Below are 15,609 nucleotides of genomic sequence, written 5' to 3'. Positions count from 1 at the left end.
ATATTAACTTTTGATAGTATGAAAGTCTCAGAAGATACATATTTACCAGTTCTTTAAAAGTCTAGCTGTTGATTGGCTAGTGTAGACTGTTCTGTAGAGTTTGGCTTGGGTGTTAGAATTTCCTTCATCTCATGTGAACATTCTTCTTTAGAGGTGAATATAGTAAATGATTCATTGCTCTTGTGAAAATCCTTTCCAAGATTTTCATTTATAATTGTGCTTTAGACAGCAGGGAAGTAAAACTGTGACCTTTAAATTCTGCGTTGCTTATCAAGATTTATTTAGGACTTGTATGATGATAAGCTGAATGATGATCCTCTTCAATAGCAATTACGGGCAATTGTTCAAAAACATACAAGCCACCTCTGCTGACCACCTATTTATAGTCTGCTTGCTAGAGGGCTGGGATTCCATGATAAGACTGGCTTACCTTGTTGCTGTTAAGACCCAGCTTATGACAGTATAATGCTATAGCTGTGAATTGTGAATTGTAGTTATGATTGCTGTGTTTTACTAATAAGAAAGTAGGATATGTGGTCTGACAATTATCACTGTACTATTAGAGATGAGGGGGACATAGACCTGTGAGTCTCTGGACCTGGGTAGAGGATGGACTACAGGTAGCTCCCATCTGACAATTTAGGTTAGGTTTTCCCTGAGTTGTCCATCCTATTGGTTGAATTATTTCCCAGGAAGCTCTTTAAGACCCATAGGAATAGGAATTTTGTGGTTTCTGCCCCTTTTGTCTTTCTGATAGGCTGGACATGCCTGAATCCCAGTGATGGACGTAGTTGAGACCCAAGTTGACATTCCTGCTAGGGTTACTATTAGGTCAGTTAGGATCACTGTGTATGTGTGTGGTATACTGTGGTAAAAATAATAGTATTTGTAGGGTTTAACCAGTGAGAACACATACAGAAATGGTTTTTAAAGGTGTAAAATGACTCAACAAAATGATAAATCCCCACTCTCACCTGTTGAATTTCACATACTCCCACCACCATCAATTCTACCTGTTTGTATCATCCACCAATACTCATTATTCTGTTTCCTTTTGATTCCTATGGGATGAACTAGCATGTTCCTTTCTAGTGCTTCCTATCCCCTCTTCCTTAAGACATAGCTTTAGTACTTGTCCCTTCTTCTGCATCATCAGCTTTCCCTCAAGGCTGGATTAATAGCATCAGCCTGCTGCTGCTGCTGCTGCTAAGTCGCTTCAGTCGTGTCCGACTCTGTGCAACCCCATAGACGGCAGCCCACCAGGCTCCCCCGTCCCTGGGATTCTCCAGGCAAGAACACTGGAGTAGGTTGCCATTTCCTTCTCCAATGCATGAAAGTGAAAAGTGAAAGTGAAGTTGCTCAGTCGTGTCCTACTCTTAGCGACCCCATGGACTGCAGCCTACCAGGCTCCTCCACCCATGGGATTTTCCAGGAAAAAGTACTGGAGTGGGGTGCCATTGCCTTCTCCGAGCATCAGCCTAGGAACATGCTATTAGTTTACCCACTTTTATAAAACTTTCCCTTCATAACCCTCTCCAGATGCCCTTTTACTTCTCTCCTCTCCTTTACAACACAACTTCTTAAACAATTTGTCCACAACCAGTCTCTACTTCCTCTCCTCCAAGTCATTCTAAAATCTATTCCAATCAGATTATCACCCAACCCACTCCATTGCAACAGTCCTTTTCAACATCCTGAAGGACCCTCAAATTGCCTGATTTTATGATTTGTTCTTGGTTCTCATCTTACCTGACATGTTGACAGTATTTGATGGAGTGAAAGGTCTCTTTTCATGAAATACTTTCTTTTTGTGGCTTTGGGTCACCTCTCTCTCAGGGTTTTCCTTTTTTTTTTTTTAATCCCACATCATGTTGACCACTCGTGCTTATTCTCCATTTCCTGATCTCTAAATATTGCAACATACAGGGTCCACTGCTCTGATCTGTTCCTTGTCTGTCTCTCATTTAGTGACCTAGCGATCTTATGCACTTGCCTAACTTTTAATTCCAAATACATATATCTATATCTATCTTGGACTTATCTAGCTTAGACTTCTCCTTAGATAAAAGATTCACATATCCAGCCCCAGGGCATTTTTGTGCTGAATAAAAGAAGCCACCATTTCCTCAAGCCCTTGACTGCCATCTTCTGGAAAAATTTCAGGATAGATACACGCTTATCAGATGAGACAATGAAAATTGTGTGTCTTTCAGCTGCATGGTTCCCAACCATTGGTGGTGGTTCTGTTTGTCCACATGGGTGATGTTTAGCAGGCATCACAAGCTTAGTAGGTCCCCAACTGAAGTTTTAAATTTTATTTTATTAGATTATAGTTGATTAACAATATTGTGTTAGTTTCAGGTGTTCAGCAAAGTGATCTGGTTAAACATATACATATATTCATTCTTTTTTAAGATTCTTTTCTGATATAGGTTATCACAGAATGCTGAGTAGAGTTCCCTGTGCTATATAGTAGATTTTTATTGATTATATATCTTATATATAGTAATATATAGTGGTATGTGTATGTTCATCCCAAGTTTCTGACTTATTCCTTAGCCCCCCAACTCCCATATTTCCCCTTTGGTAATCCTAAGTTTGTTTTCAATATCTATGGGTCTGTTTTTGTTTCATAGATAAGTTCATTTGTATCTTTTTAAAAGTTAGATTCCACATATGAGCAATATATGATATTTGTTTTTCTCTGACTTACTTCACTTAGTATAATAATCTCTAGGTCTATCTATGTTGCTGCAAATGGCATTATTTCTTTCTTTTTATGGCTGAGTAATATTCCATTGTATATATGTACCACATTTTTTTATCCATTCCTCTGTTGATGGGCATTTACGTTACTTTCATGTCTCAGTTATTGTAAACAGTGCTGCTATGAACATTAGGGGCATGTATCTTTTCAAATTATGTTTTGTTTTTTTTCTTTTTTTCTGGATATATGTCCCAGGAGTAGGATTTCTGGATCATATGGCAACTATTTTTAGTTTTTTTTTTTAAGGCATCTCCATACTGTTCTTCTCCATAGTGGCTACACCAATTTACAATCCCACCAACAGTGTAGGAGGGTTCTTTTTCTCCACACCCTGTCCATCTTTTTATTGTTTGTAGATTTTTGATGATGACCATTCTGACTGGTGATGGACAGGAAAGTGGTGTGCTGCAGTCCATGGGGTTGCAAAGAGTTGGACATGACTGAGCGACTGAACTGACTGATTCTGACTGGTGTGAGGAGACACCTCATTGTAGTTTTGATTTGCATTTCTCTGATAATTAGTGATGTTGAGCATGTTTTCATGTGCTTTTTGACCATCTTAATATCTTCATTGGAGAAATGTCTGTGAAAATCTTCCCATTTTTTGATTGAGTTGCCAAACTGAATTCTTGATTCCTAACCCCATCTTCCATACATCTTCCTTTCTTTCAGTCTTTCTATTTCAAAATTCTTCCAATTGCTGAGGTCAACCTCCTTAAAGTTATTCTTAACTTCTTTCTTTCTCTCATACCCCTCCTTTAATCCATCTGCAAATCCTTTTGGTTTTTCCTTCAAAATTCATTAGAATATAACCACTTCTCAGCATTCCCACTGCTCCCACCCAGGTCTCACCCCCAGGTGAGATAATAATCCCACCTTTATTATTCTAATAGCCAGCTACTTCTCTTATGCCTCATTGTCTGTTCTCAACTCAGCAGTACAGTTCTTTATTTAAAACCTAGGTCACATCATGTTTCCCTTCTATCCAAAACGCTTCAAGTGCTTTCACATTCATTTAGAGTAAAATCAAAGTCCTTAAAATGGCCCTGGGTCTGTACAATAGCTCTGACCTCATCTGCTGCCTCTCCCCATGCTTTGTGCTCCAGGGCCTCCTTGCTTTTCCTCCTTGCTTTTCCTCCGATATGCCAAGTGTAGTCTGCATCAGTCAGTCTACTGGGATCCTGTTATGTAAAGCATGGCTTCTTGAGTCTTTGCTCAAATGTCACTTTATCATATCAGAGAAGTATTCCTTGATTGCACATAACAAAGCAACCTCCTCCAGTGTTTAACATTCCCCTTATTCAATTTTCTCCATAGCACTTATCTGGCACACACACATTGTTTACTGTTTTATTTCACTAGAATTTAAGCTTCATGAGGCTAGAGACTTTTTTTTTCAGTTTACTGTATGCCAGCTTTCTAAAATAGTGCCTGAGAAGGTGTAGGAGTTCAATAAATATTGGTTAAATAAATAAACAAATATTGACATTCCTAAATCTCTTTGTGGGACCCTATACCTAACAAGCGGAGAAGGCGATGGCACCCCACTCCAGTACTCTTGCCTGGAGAATCCCAGGGACGGGGGAGCCTGGTGGGCTGCCATCTATTGGGTCGCACAGAGTCGGACACGACTGAAGTGACTTAGCAGCAGCATACCTAACCAGAGACAGAAGTTGGAGTTCCTGTATCTGAATTCCAAGATAAAAGCATTTTCAGAAGTCCAGGAGTAAATTTAAATCTAATTTGAAAATTGCATTGATTTTACAACTTTCTGAAAGGGTCTTAGTTTCCTAAAGAGAAAGCAAGTAGGCGCCATCTAGTGGCCACAAGTGTGTTGAGCTTCCCTCGTGGCTCAGCCGGGAACACATTTCTGTTACTTGAATTATTGATTAGCAATGAAATTGAAAATGTAGCCCTTGATCCAGAAGCTTCTTTTAGAAAAAAATTATATTAACATAATAATTATGATAGGCAGAAGTTCTCAAATTTGAATTTTCCACAGGCTATGTTGAACTGAATAGTTCTGTCTCCTTGCTATGAGAAAGTACCGTTCTGTTTCTTCTAAATTATTTATGACTCACTTTTGCTTATTAAGCTTTGTTTTTCAGAATCTGGCATTTATTGTTCCTCTTTACTTTTCTTATTGTTTTATCTTCTACTCATCCTTAAACTTTTACATTGGTACTGGCCTAGCCGCTGAATGAGTAAATCAAGTCTCTGCTGCTACTGCTAACTGCTGCTGCTGCTAAGTTGCTTCAGTCGTGTCCGACCCTGTGTGACCCCATAGATGGCAGCCCACCAGGCTCCACCGTCCCTGGGATTCTCCAGGCAAGAACACTGGAGTGGGTTGCCATTTCCTTCTCCAAAATAAAGTTTCTACTTCTAAGAATTTATAATCTTATAAAAACAGCACTTATGAGGGTAAACATGTAAAAGAAGATGCCAAATGATGTGGTGATCTCTTCAGGCCAGACCTCTGAAGCCTGCTGAAGCTTAATTGTTGTGTATACTTTCACTGTTGAGGCATAAACCACATCTTGTAGTTGTCTCCCTATTGGCCTTGCAATGTAGTGGGTGAAAGTTAAATATTTACGGTGGTAATGGTAGAAAGACTACCAATAACTGTCTCAGCTGAGCCCAAGATATCTGGGCCCAAGATACTTTAGCCTTAGTCTACATTTGGTGGAGCATTTTTTTCAGCTGGCTGTTAGAGAAATTAAACTATTTGTTAAGACTTGTTACCTTGTAAAATTATAACATTTTTAGGTCTACTAGTATCAGTTCCCTTTTCTTTTGAGTTGTGTTGCTTATCATTTACTCTATATCTTTGGAAGCAGATAGAGAAAGGGATAGTACAATAGTTTTAAGATGCTACTGAAATTTTAAAAAATAACCAATTTTCTCTTATATAGTTATTTTAGAGTTTTTCCTTAGGCCTACATATAGTGATTTTTTTTTTTAGATTGCAGATAAATAGTTTCTTTGTAATATTGTCTTTTTTCTTGAGAAAAATATCTTTTAATTGCAGAAATGGATGTGGTATTTTGAATAGTATATTTTAAAGCTAAAATATTTCATATATTATTTCCTTTTAAAGGGTAAAACAAACATCGTTTCTAAATCTTCTTGCTTTCTGAAGCTGTATTTACATAATTTAGCATATGTTGTTGCTCGGTCACTAGGTCACGTCTGACTCTTTGTGACCCCATGGACTGCAGCACGCCAGGATTCCCTGTTCTTCACTATCTCCTTGAGTTTGCTCTAACTCACATCATTGAGTTGGTGATGCCATCCAACCATCTCATCCTTGGTCACTACCTTTTTGTTCTGTCCTCAGTCTTTCCCAGTGAGTCAGCTCTTTGCATCAGGTGGCCAAAGTATTGGAGCTTTAGCATAAGCATCTGTCCTTCCAGTGAATATTCAGGGTTGATTTCCTTTAGAATTGACTGGTTTGATCTGCTTGCAGTCCAAAGGACTCTCAAGAGTCTTTTCCAGCACCACAATTCAAAAGGATTGATTCTTTGGCGCTCAGCCTTCTTTATGGTTCAAGTCTCACATCTGTACATGACTTCTGGAAAAAGCATAGCTTGGACTATAAGAATCTTTGTTGGAAAAATGATGTCTCTGCTTTTTAATATCCTAATCTCTAGGTTTGTCATAGCTTTTCTTCCAAAGAGCAGGCATCTTTTAATTTCATGCCCCACCATCTGCAGTGATTTTGGAGCCCAAGAATATAAAATATGTCACTGTTTCCATTTTTCTCCCTTCTATTCGCCATGACATAATGGAACCGGATGCCATGATCTTCATTTTTTGAATGTTGAGTTTTAATCCAGCTTTTTCACTCTCTTCTTTCACCCTTACCAAGAGGCTCTTTAGTTTCTCTTCTTCTGTCATTGGAGTGGTATCATCTGCATGTCTTAGGTTGTTGATATTTCTTCCAGCAATCTTGATTACAGTTTGTGAGTCATCTAGCCGGCATTTCACATGATGTACTCTGCATAGAAGTTAAATAAGCAAGGTGACAATACACAGCCTTGATGTACTCCATTCCCAATTTTGAACCATTCAATTGTTTCTCGTGAAGTTCTAACTGTTGCTTCTTGACCTGCATACAAATTTCTCAGGAGACAGGTAAGGGGATCTGGTATTCCCATGTCTTTAAGAAATTTTCCAGTTGTGATTTACACAAAGGCTTTAGCATAGTCAATGAAGCAGAGTATATGTTTTTCTGGAATTTTCCTTGCTTTCTCTGTGATCCAGCAAATGTTGCCAATTTGATCTCTGGTTCCTCTGCCTTTCCTAAATCCAGCTTGTACATCTGAAAGTTTTCGCTTCACATGCTGCTGAAGCCTAGGTTGAAGGATTTTGAGCGTTACTTTGCTAGCATGTGAAATGAGTGCAATTGTACAGTGGTTTGAACATTCTTTGGCATTGCCCTTCTTTGGGAATGGAATGAAAACTGACCTTTTCCACTCCTGTGGCCACTGCTGAGTTTTCCAAATTTGCTAACATATTGAGTGCAGCACTTTCACAGCATCATCTTTTAGGATTTGAAATAGCTCAGCTGGAATTCCATCACCTCTACTAGCTTTGTTTGTAGTAATGTTTCCTAAGGTCCACTTGACTTCATACTCCAAGATGTCTGGCTCTAGGTGAGTGACCACACCAGCATGGTTTTCCAGGTAATTAAGACCCTTCTTGTATATTCTTCTGTATAGTTCTATATAGAAGAACTTCTTGCCACCTCTTCTTAGTCTCTTCTGCTTCTGTTAGGTCCTTACTGTTTCTGTCCTTTATCATCCCTATCCTTACATGAAATATTCCCTTGATAGCTCCCAACTTTCTTGAAGAGATCTCTAGTTTTCCCCATTGTATTGTTTTCTTTTCTTTTCTTTTTTAACATTGTTCACTTAGGAAGGCTTCCTTATCTCTCCTTGCTATTCTCGGGGACTCTGCATTCATTTGGGTATATCTTTCTCATTCTCTCTTGTCTTTCACTTCTCTTCTCAGCCATTTCTAAGGCCTCCTCAGACAATCATTTTGCCTCCTTGCATTTCTTTTTCTTGGGGATGGTTTTGGTCACCACCTCCTTTACAATGTTATGAATCTTAGTCCATAGTTCTTCAGGCATTCTGTCTACCAGATCTAATCCCTTGAATCTATTTGTCCCCTCCACTGTATAATCATAAGGGATTTGATTTAGGTCATACCTGAATGGCCTAGTAGTTTTCACCATTTTCTTAAAATTAAGCCTGAACTTTGCAATAAGGAGTGCATGATTGGAGTCACAGTCAGCTCCAGGTCTTGTTTTTGCTGACTGTATAGAGCTTCTTCGTCTTTGGCTGCAAAGAACATAATCCATCTGATTTCGGTATTGACCATCTGATGATGTCCGTGTTAAGAGTTGTCTCCTGTGTTGTTGGAGAGGGTGTTTGCTAGGACCAGTGTGTTTTCTTGACAAAATTCTATTAGCCTTTCCCCTGCTTAATTTTATATTCCAAAGCCAAACTTGCCTTTTAACTCCAGGTATATCTTGACTTCCTACTTTTGCATTCCAATCCCTTGTGATGAAAAGGACATCTTTTTTTTTTTTGGTGCTAGTTCTAGAAGGTCTTGTAGGAGATCTTCATAAAATCGACTTCAGCTTCTTTGGCATTAGCGGTTGGGGCATAGACTTGGATTACTGTGATGCTGAATGGTTTGCCTTGGAAACAAACCAAGATCATTCTGTTGTTTTTGAGACTGCACTCAAGTACTGCATTTCAGACTCTTTTGTTGACTATAAGGGCTGCTCCATTTCTCCTAAGAGATTCTTTCCCACAGTAGTAGATATAATGGTGAAAGTACAAGTGAAGTCACTCAGTTGTGTCCAACTCTTTGTGACCCCATGGACTATAGTCCACCAAGCTCCTCTGTCCATGGAATTTTCCAGGCAAGAGTACTGGAGTGGGTTGCCATTTCCTTCTCCAGGGGCTCTTCCCAACCCAGGGATTGAACCCAGGTCTCCCGCACTGCAGGCAGACGCTTTACTGTCTGAGCCACCAGGGAAGCCCAGATATAATGGTAATCTGAATTAAATTCGCTGATTTCCATCCATTTTAGTTCACTGATTTCTAAGATGTCAGTGTTCACTCTTGCCACCTCCTCTTTACTATTACTTGATTCATGGACCTAACATTCCAGGTTTAGCATCCATCATGTTAAAGTGGTGATATTCAGAAAGGACATGCTAATAGGATTAGTAAGTAGGCTTTTTGTATATCCCAGCTCTAACTTCTTTGAGAATTGGTTGCTGTTATTTGTTATATCATTTGGAGGGCCAAAATTCTCTTTATTTAATAGGCTTTGCAGTTTAAAGACTGCTTTTAATAGTTAATTGCTAATCTGAAAATTAGCAATTCTGCACCATTAGCATTTGTACTGTGTTTAACATTTCTCAAGTGTTAACTGTGCTTTTTAGTTACCTCCATGTTCTCTCATTATGATGGCTGAAGAGGCAATATTGGATACTTTGACTTGTAATTAAAGAAGCATCGTTTCCTTATAATTACTGCAAGAGTACCTGAATTTTAGGTTGTATTAATTTGTCTTTTATAGAATATGCTGAATTTCTACACTGCAAAGGAAAAAAATTTACAGATTTTGATGAAGTTCGCCATGAGATTGAAGCTGAAACAGATCGAGTAACTGGAATGAATAAAGGCATTTCCTCCATACCTATTAATTTACGAGTCTATTCCCCACATGGTAAGTAAAATAACAAAATTCCAAATTCTTGTCCTCAAAAATTTTTACTATGTATGTTAATTAACATACATTATTTATGTAAAATGGCTTTTTTAATTTTTATTTTATTTTTAAACTTTACATAATTGTTTTAAATCTTGGTGTGTAAGATTGTGCTTAGGTACTTCAGTAAATGATATAATCCAAACAGCTCATAGAATTATTTATGGAAGTCAGGAGGAGATAATTTGTAAAAGAATTGAGTACATTATTTTACAAAGTTTTGTTTATGTATATTTTAAACTTTTAGAATTCTAAAGAAGAATGCATGAAAACTTATATTTTTAGTATCTTCAGCTTTTGCAAAAATCTTAGAGGTGCTTGGTACTATGGTTGAGTTTTCTTTAATGAATATTCTTTCAGTCCTATATATTCTTATTTATTCTCTTCCTGAGGAATCATCTGTGATTTTTTCTCCCCAGACTGTCAAGAAAAACTTATAAATTAGATAACCAATTCTTGGTGGGTAATACAGAATAAACAGCCTCCAGAATGACTAAGATTTTGGTGGGACAGATTTTCATCTCTAATCTTCTCCCCAGTTCTGTTGCTTTTAAATTGGACCATGAAATGCTCAATTATGACTTCCCAAGAGGACTTGGGGAGAAGGAAATGGCAACCCACTCCAGTGTTCTTGCCTGGAGAATCCCAGGGACGGGGGAGCCTGGTGGGCTGCCGTCTACGGGGTTGCACGTGGTTGGACACGACTGAAGCGACTTAGCAGCAGCAGCAGCAGCAAGAGGACTTGGAGCTTTTGTGTATAGAGAGAACAATAGCCAGGTCAGGGCTGGAGTCACTGACTTAGTAGTTTCCTGGGTTTCCAGAATGGTGCTCCATGAGTCTGGCTGTAGAGGCTGCACACTAACTTAATGACTAACTGCTTTCCAATAAGCTAAGCGACTTGTTGCTGTTGTTTAGTCGCTAAGTTGAGTCTGACCCTTTATGACCCCATAGACTGTAGCCCACCAGACTCCTCTGTCCATGGGATTTTTTAGACAAGAATACTGGAGTGAGTTGCCATGTCCTTCTCCAGGGAATCTTCCCCACCCAGGGTTTGAACCCATGTCTCCTGCATTGGCAGGCATGTTCCTTACCACTCAGCCACCTGGGAAGCCCAGGCTAAGTGGCTAACACTTTGTAAATAATGCATAATGCTTTTAAAAGGAAGGACAAACCTTACTCTGAGCATTTTTACACCATTTTAAGGGAAGTACAAGATAGACAATATATTCTCTTATTGTTCCGTGTTTGAATTATAGGCCCCTAGTTACAAACATGGCAACTCTCTGAGAAAGCTATTAGGTATGCAAATCAGCGCTTCTTAAATTATGTTAAAATGATCATTTGACCTAGCACAATCATATCATAAAAATAGAGAAAATTTGCAAGGCCAGTTTGAATTCTATCCTGTTTTATTCTATGCACATGAGTTGGAACCCTTCAGATACACATTATATAACGCTCAGCTTGTTTCATTTCTAGGAAAATAACACATGATTCTGCCTTGTTGATATCTTTCAGCATTGATGGTACATGTAAGACATTTTTTTTCCGTTTCCACAGTGTTAAATTTAACCCTGATTGACCTGCCCGGAATTACTAAAGTGCCCGTGGGAGATCAGCCTCCAGATATTGAGTACCAGATCAGAGAAATGATTATGCAGTTCATCACACGGGAGAACTGTCTGATTCTGGCTGTTACCCCAGCCAACACTGATCTTGCAAACTCAGATGCGTTGAAGCTAGCGAAAGAAGTTGATCCTCAAGGTGAGTGTGTGGCCCATTAGATGAAAGGGAATTAGTTTCAAATGTCAAGAGTTTGGGTATATTTCAAGATAATACAAAATCTCATGACTTGATTTCATTATCAGTTAAATTGTTGTTATTTAGTTGCTAAGTTGTGTCCAACTCTTTTGCAACCCCATGTACTATAGCCTGCCAGGCTCATCTGTCCATGGGATTCTCCAGGCAAGAATACTGGAGTGGGTTGCCATTTCCTTCTCTAGGGGATCTTCCTGACCCAGGGATTGAATTCACATCTCCTACTTTGCAGTAGAATTCTTTACCATTGATCCCTTTTCAGTTCAGTTCAGTTCAGTCTCTCAGTCGTGTCCGACTCTGCAACCCCATGAATCGCAGCATGCCAGGCCTCCCTGTCTATCATCAACTCCCAGAGTCTTTACATTAGCCATTATTAATGTTGTTAGCTCTTTTGTATTTAAGATGCTAAAAGAAAAATAACTGGGGAATATAGTCTAAACCTATATACCTGAGACTGGAGCTTGAAACAAAGCGGGTGGAAGTTCCAGGTGGCTAGATGGGGAACATCACTGGGACTCCTCTTTCAGCATTAGTGGCTTGGGAGAGCCAGAATATGGATTGGGGCTGGAATCTAGTTATAAAAATGATACTAAAACCCCTGTCTCATAAGCATTCTTGTCCTGAAGAGACAAGATCAGGCTATCTGATGGAACAGAGAAAGCACTTCCATCCGTGGAGTCTAGAGAGTGCAGCACAGTCATATCCTTGAGAAGTCGACACTTACTTCAGCTGAAACTTCATCAGTTCAGTTGCTCAGTGGTGTCTGACTCTTTGCGACCCCATGAACCGCAGCACGCCAGGCCTCCTGGTACATCACCAACTCCCAGAGTCCACCCAAACACATGTCCATTGAGTTGGTGATGCCATCCAACCATCTCATCCTCTGTCGTCCCCTTCTCCTCTTGCCCCCAATCCCTCCCAGCATCAGGGTCTTTTCCAATGAGTCAACTCTTCTCATGAGATGGCCAAAGTATTGGAGTTTCAGCTTTAGCATCAGTCCTTCTAATGAATACCCAGGACTGATCTCCTTTAGGATGGACTGGTTGGATCTCCTTGCAGTCCAAGGGACTCTCAAGAGTCTTCTCCAACACCACAGTTCAAAAGCATCAATTCTTTGGCACTCAGCTTTCTTTATATGCCAACTCTCACATCCATACATGACCACTGGAAAAACCATAGCCTTGACTAGATGAACCTTTGTTGACGAAGTAATGTCTCTGCTTTTGAATATGCTATCTAGGTTGGTCATAACTTTCCTTCCAAGGAGTAGGCGTCTTTTAATTTCATGGCTGCAGTCACCATCTTCAGTGATTTTGGAGCCCCCAGAATAAAGTCAGCCACTGTTCCCATTGTTTCCCCATCTATTTGCCATAAAGTGATGGGACCAGATGCCATGATCTTCGTTTTCTGAATGTTGAGCTTTAAGCCAACTTTTTCACTCTCCTCTTTCACTTTCATCAAGAGGCTCTTTAGTTCCTCTGCACTTTCTGCCATAAGGGTGGTGTCATCTGCGTATCTGAGGTTATTGATATTTCTCCCAGCAATCTTGATTCCAGCTTGTGCTTCATCCAGCCCAGCATTTCTCATGATGTACTCTGCATATAAGTTAAATAAACAGGGTGACAGTATACAGCCTTGATGTACTACTTTTCCTATTTGGAACCAGTCTGTTGTTCCATGTCCAGTTCTAACTGTTGCTTCCTGACCTGCATACAGGTTTCTGAAGAGGCAGGTCAGGTGGTCCGGTATTCCCATCTCTTTCAGAATTTCCCACAGTTTATTGTGATCCACACAGTCAAAGGCTTTGGCATAGTCAATAAAGCAGAAATGGATGTTTTTCTGGAACTCTGTTGCTTTTTCCATGATCTAGCAGATGTTGGAAATTTTATCTCTGGTTCCTCTGCCTTTTCTAAAACCAGCTTGAACATCTAGAAGTTCACGGTTCATGTATTGCTGAAGCCTGGCTTGGAGAATTTTGAGCATTACTTTACTAGCATGTGAGATGAGTGCAGTTGTGTGGTAGTTTGAGCATTTTTTGGCATTGCCTTTCTTTGGGATTGGAATGAAAACTGACCTTTTCCAGTCCTGTGGCCACTGCTGAGTTTTCCAAATTTGCTGGCATATTGAGTGCAGCACTTTCATAGCATCATCTTTCAGGATTTGAAACACTTCAACTGGAATTCCATCACCTCCACTAGCTTTGTTTGTAGTGAAGCTTCATGGAGGAGTGCAAATGATATCCCCAGTCTATCTGCCACAAATATATATCCAGAAAGTTAAATGAGGCCTCTTTTTCTGTTACAGACCTGGCTTATTTTACAAGCTTATTTGTATTAAATACTGCTTAGAAATTGCCATATGAATATTCATGAATTTATCCCAAATGAACCTGATTTCTTACAGCTCATTTTAACTCCTGCTTTTAAAGATAGCCCATCTTTACCCCAATTTTTTATATACTGTAAACAGTAGTCCTAAGAACAGATTTTTTAAAGTTTGCAGATAATTGACAGATAACTTTGCAGAGAATTGATAATTTTGCAGGAATAGAGAAAATATTCAGTGCCATGGTATTCTACTTCCTTGTCTACTTTTGCATAGTGATGGCTAAAGAGAACAAATTCATTGCCTGAAAGCTCTTAAGTACACTTCTTGGTTTAGTTACTAGAAATTCCTTGCTAACCTCAGGGTTTATTATTTGTTTTTGTGTCCTAGTTTCAATGCTGAAACTCCTGAACATTGTTGTACTTGAGAACCCTCAGGTTTGCATGGTTATTAGGTCTCCACCAGAGACCCACTTTTATGTGCTGCTATCCTGAGGCTTTGGCTGGTCCTGGACATTACTGAAGCTCCAAAGGAAGAGGGTGAATTCTTGCCCACAGCAAGAGTGTTCATATTTTTAGTAAAATAATCAAAAGAGAAAAGAAGATGCTGTAGGACTCAATGCAACTTGAGTTTAGAATATGAGATATAGAGACATAATATATTGGGGTTGACAAATACATTTATTTACCCTCTCTGTCTTCCCAACTTCATCTCACTGTGATTAGAGAACATACTTTGTGTCATTTTTGTCCCTTTACATTTATTCAGACTTATTTTATGACCTAACATATGGTCTACCCTGAAGAATGTTCCATGTGTATTTGAGAAGAATGTATTTTTTTCCTGTTGTTGAGTGTTCTCTTGATGTTTTCTAGGTGTATTGGTTTATAATGCCATTCAAATATTATTTCCTTCTTGTTCCTCTGTCTAGTTCTTCTATTATTGAAAATGAGTTTGAAGCCTCTCATTTTCAGATAAATTGTCTGTTTCTCCCTTCAAGTGTGTTGAATTTTGCTTTATATATTTTAAGACTGTTGTTAGGTGTATTTGTATTCATTATATCTTTTTGATGGATTGACCTTTTGATCATTATATAATGTTCTCTGTTTTCTCTAGTAACAATTTTGTCTTAAATTCTATTTTGTTTGATTTTAGTGTAGCCACTTCAACTCTTTTGGTACCTGTTAGCGACTTTACTTTCACTTTTCACTTTCATGCATTGGAAAAGGAAATGGCAACCCATTCCAGTGTTCTTGCCTGGAGAATCCCAGGGACGGGGGAGCCTGGTGGGCTGCCGTCTGTGGGGTCACACAGAGTCAGACATGACTGAAGTGACTTAGCAGCAGCAGCAGGAGCCTGGTATAACTATTTCCATCCTTAAATTTCAACCTATTTGTGTCTTTTAATATAAAATGTATGTTTTGTAAATAGCATATAGTTGGTTCAATTGTTAAAAAGCCTATTCAACCGTATCTTCCTTTTGATTGGAGTGTTAGTCCATTTCCATGTAATTACTGATAGAATTTATGGCTGTTGTTTTACTATCTTATGTATATATTATATATTTTTTGTTTTTATATTTCTTTATTATTGCCTTGTTCTTTTTTGTTAAAAATGTGTTTTCTAAAGTATTATTTTAATTACTGTGTCATTTATTTGAGTATTTTAAAGTTATTTTCTTAGTGATTGCTATGGGATTATAATTGATCTCTTAATTTAGAACAATCTAGTTTAGGTCAACACGAGCTTAATTCCAATAGTATACAAAATTTTTGCTTCATAGAGCTCCATTCCGTCCTTCTCCTTTGTGTTGTTATTATTACACAATTTATCTTTATACATCATGTGCCTATCAACACAGATATAATTATTGCTTTTGTAGTTTTCTTTTAAATCAGTTAGGAGAA

At 38.7% G+C, this 15,609-nt stretch overlaps 1 protein-coding gene across 7 annotated transcripts in view; it reads left to right on the top strand.

Annotated features, from left to right (window-relative positions):
- The window catches only part of DNM3 (dynamin 3), a 645,907-nt gene that overhangs the window by 183,428 nt on the left and 446,870 nt on the right, over positions 1 to 15,609 (top strand). For all 7 annotated transcript variants that reach the window (XM_070385287.1, XM_005902409.2, XM_005902410.2 and 4 more), the window contains exons 3-4: positions 9,368 to 9,517; positions 11,120 to 11,323. In XM_070385287.1, coding sequence (XP_070241388.1) covers positions 9,368 to 9,517; positions 11,120 to 11,323 — 354 coding nt within the window. The remainder of the gene's footprint in view (positions 1 to 9,367; positions 9,518 to 11,119; positions 11,324 to 15,609) is intronic.

Source organism: Bos mutus, chromosome 16 (genome assembly GCF_027580195.1).
Source record: "Bos mutus isolate GX-2022 chromosome 16, NWIPB_WYAK_1.1, whole genome shotgun sequence".
NCBI classification, from domain to species: Eukaryota; Metazoa; Chordata; class Mammalia; order Artiodactyla; family Bovidae; genus Bos; species Bos mutus.
This window is presented reverse-complemented; position numbering and strand designations above follow the sequence as displayed.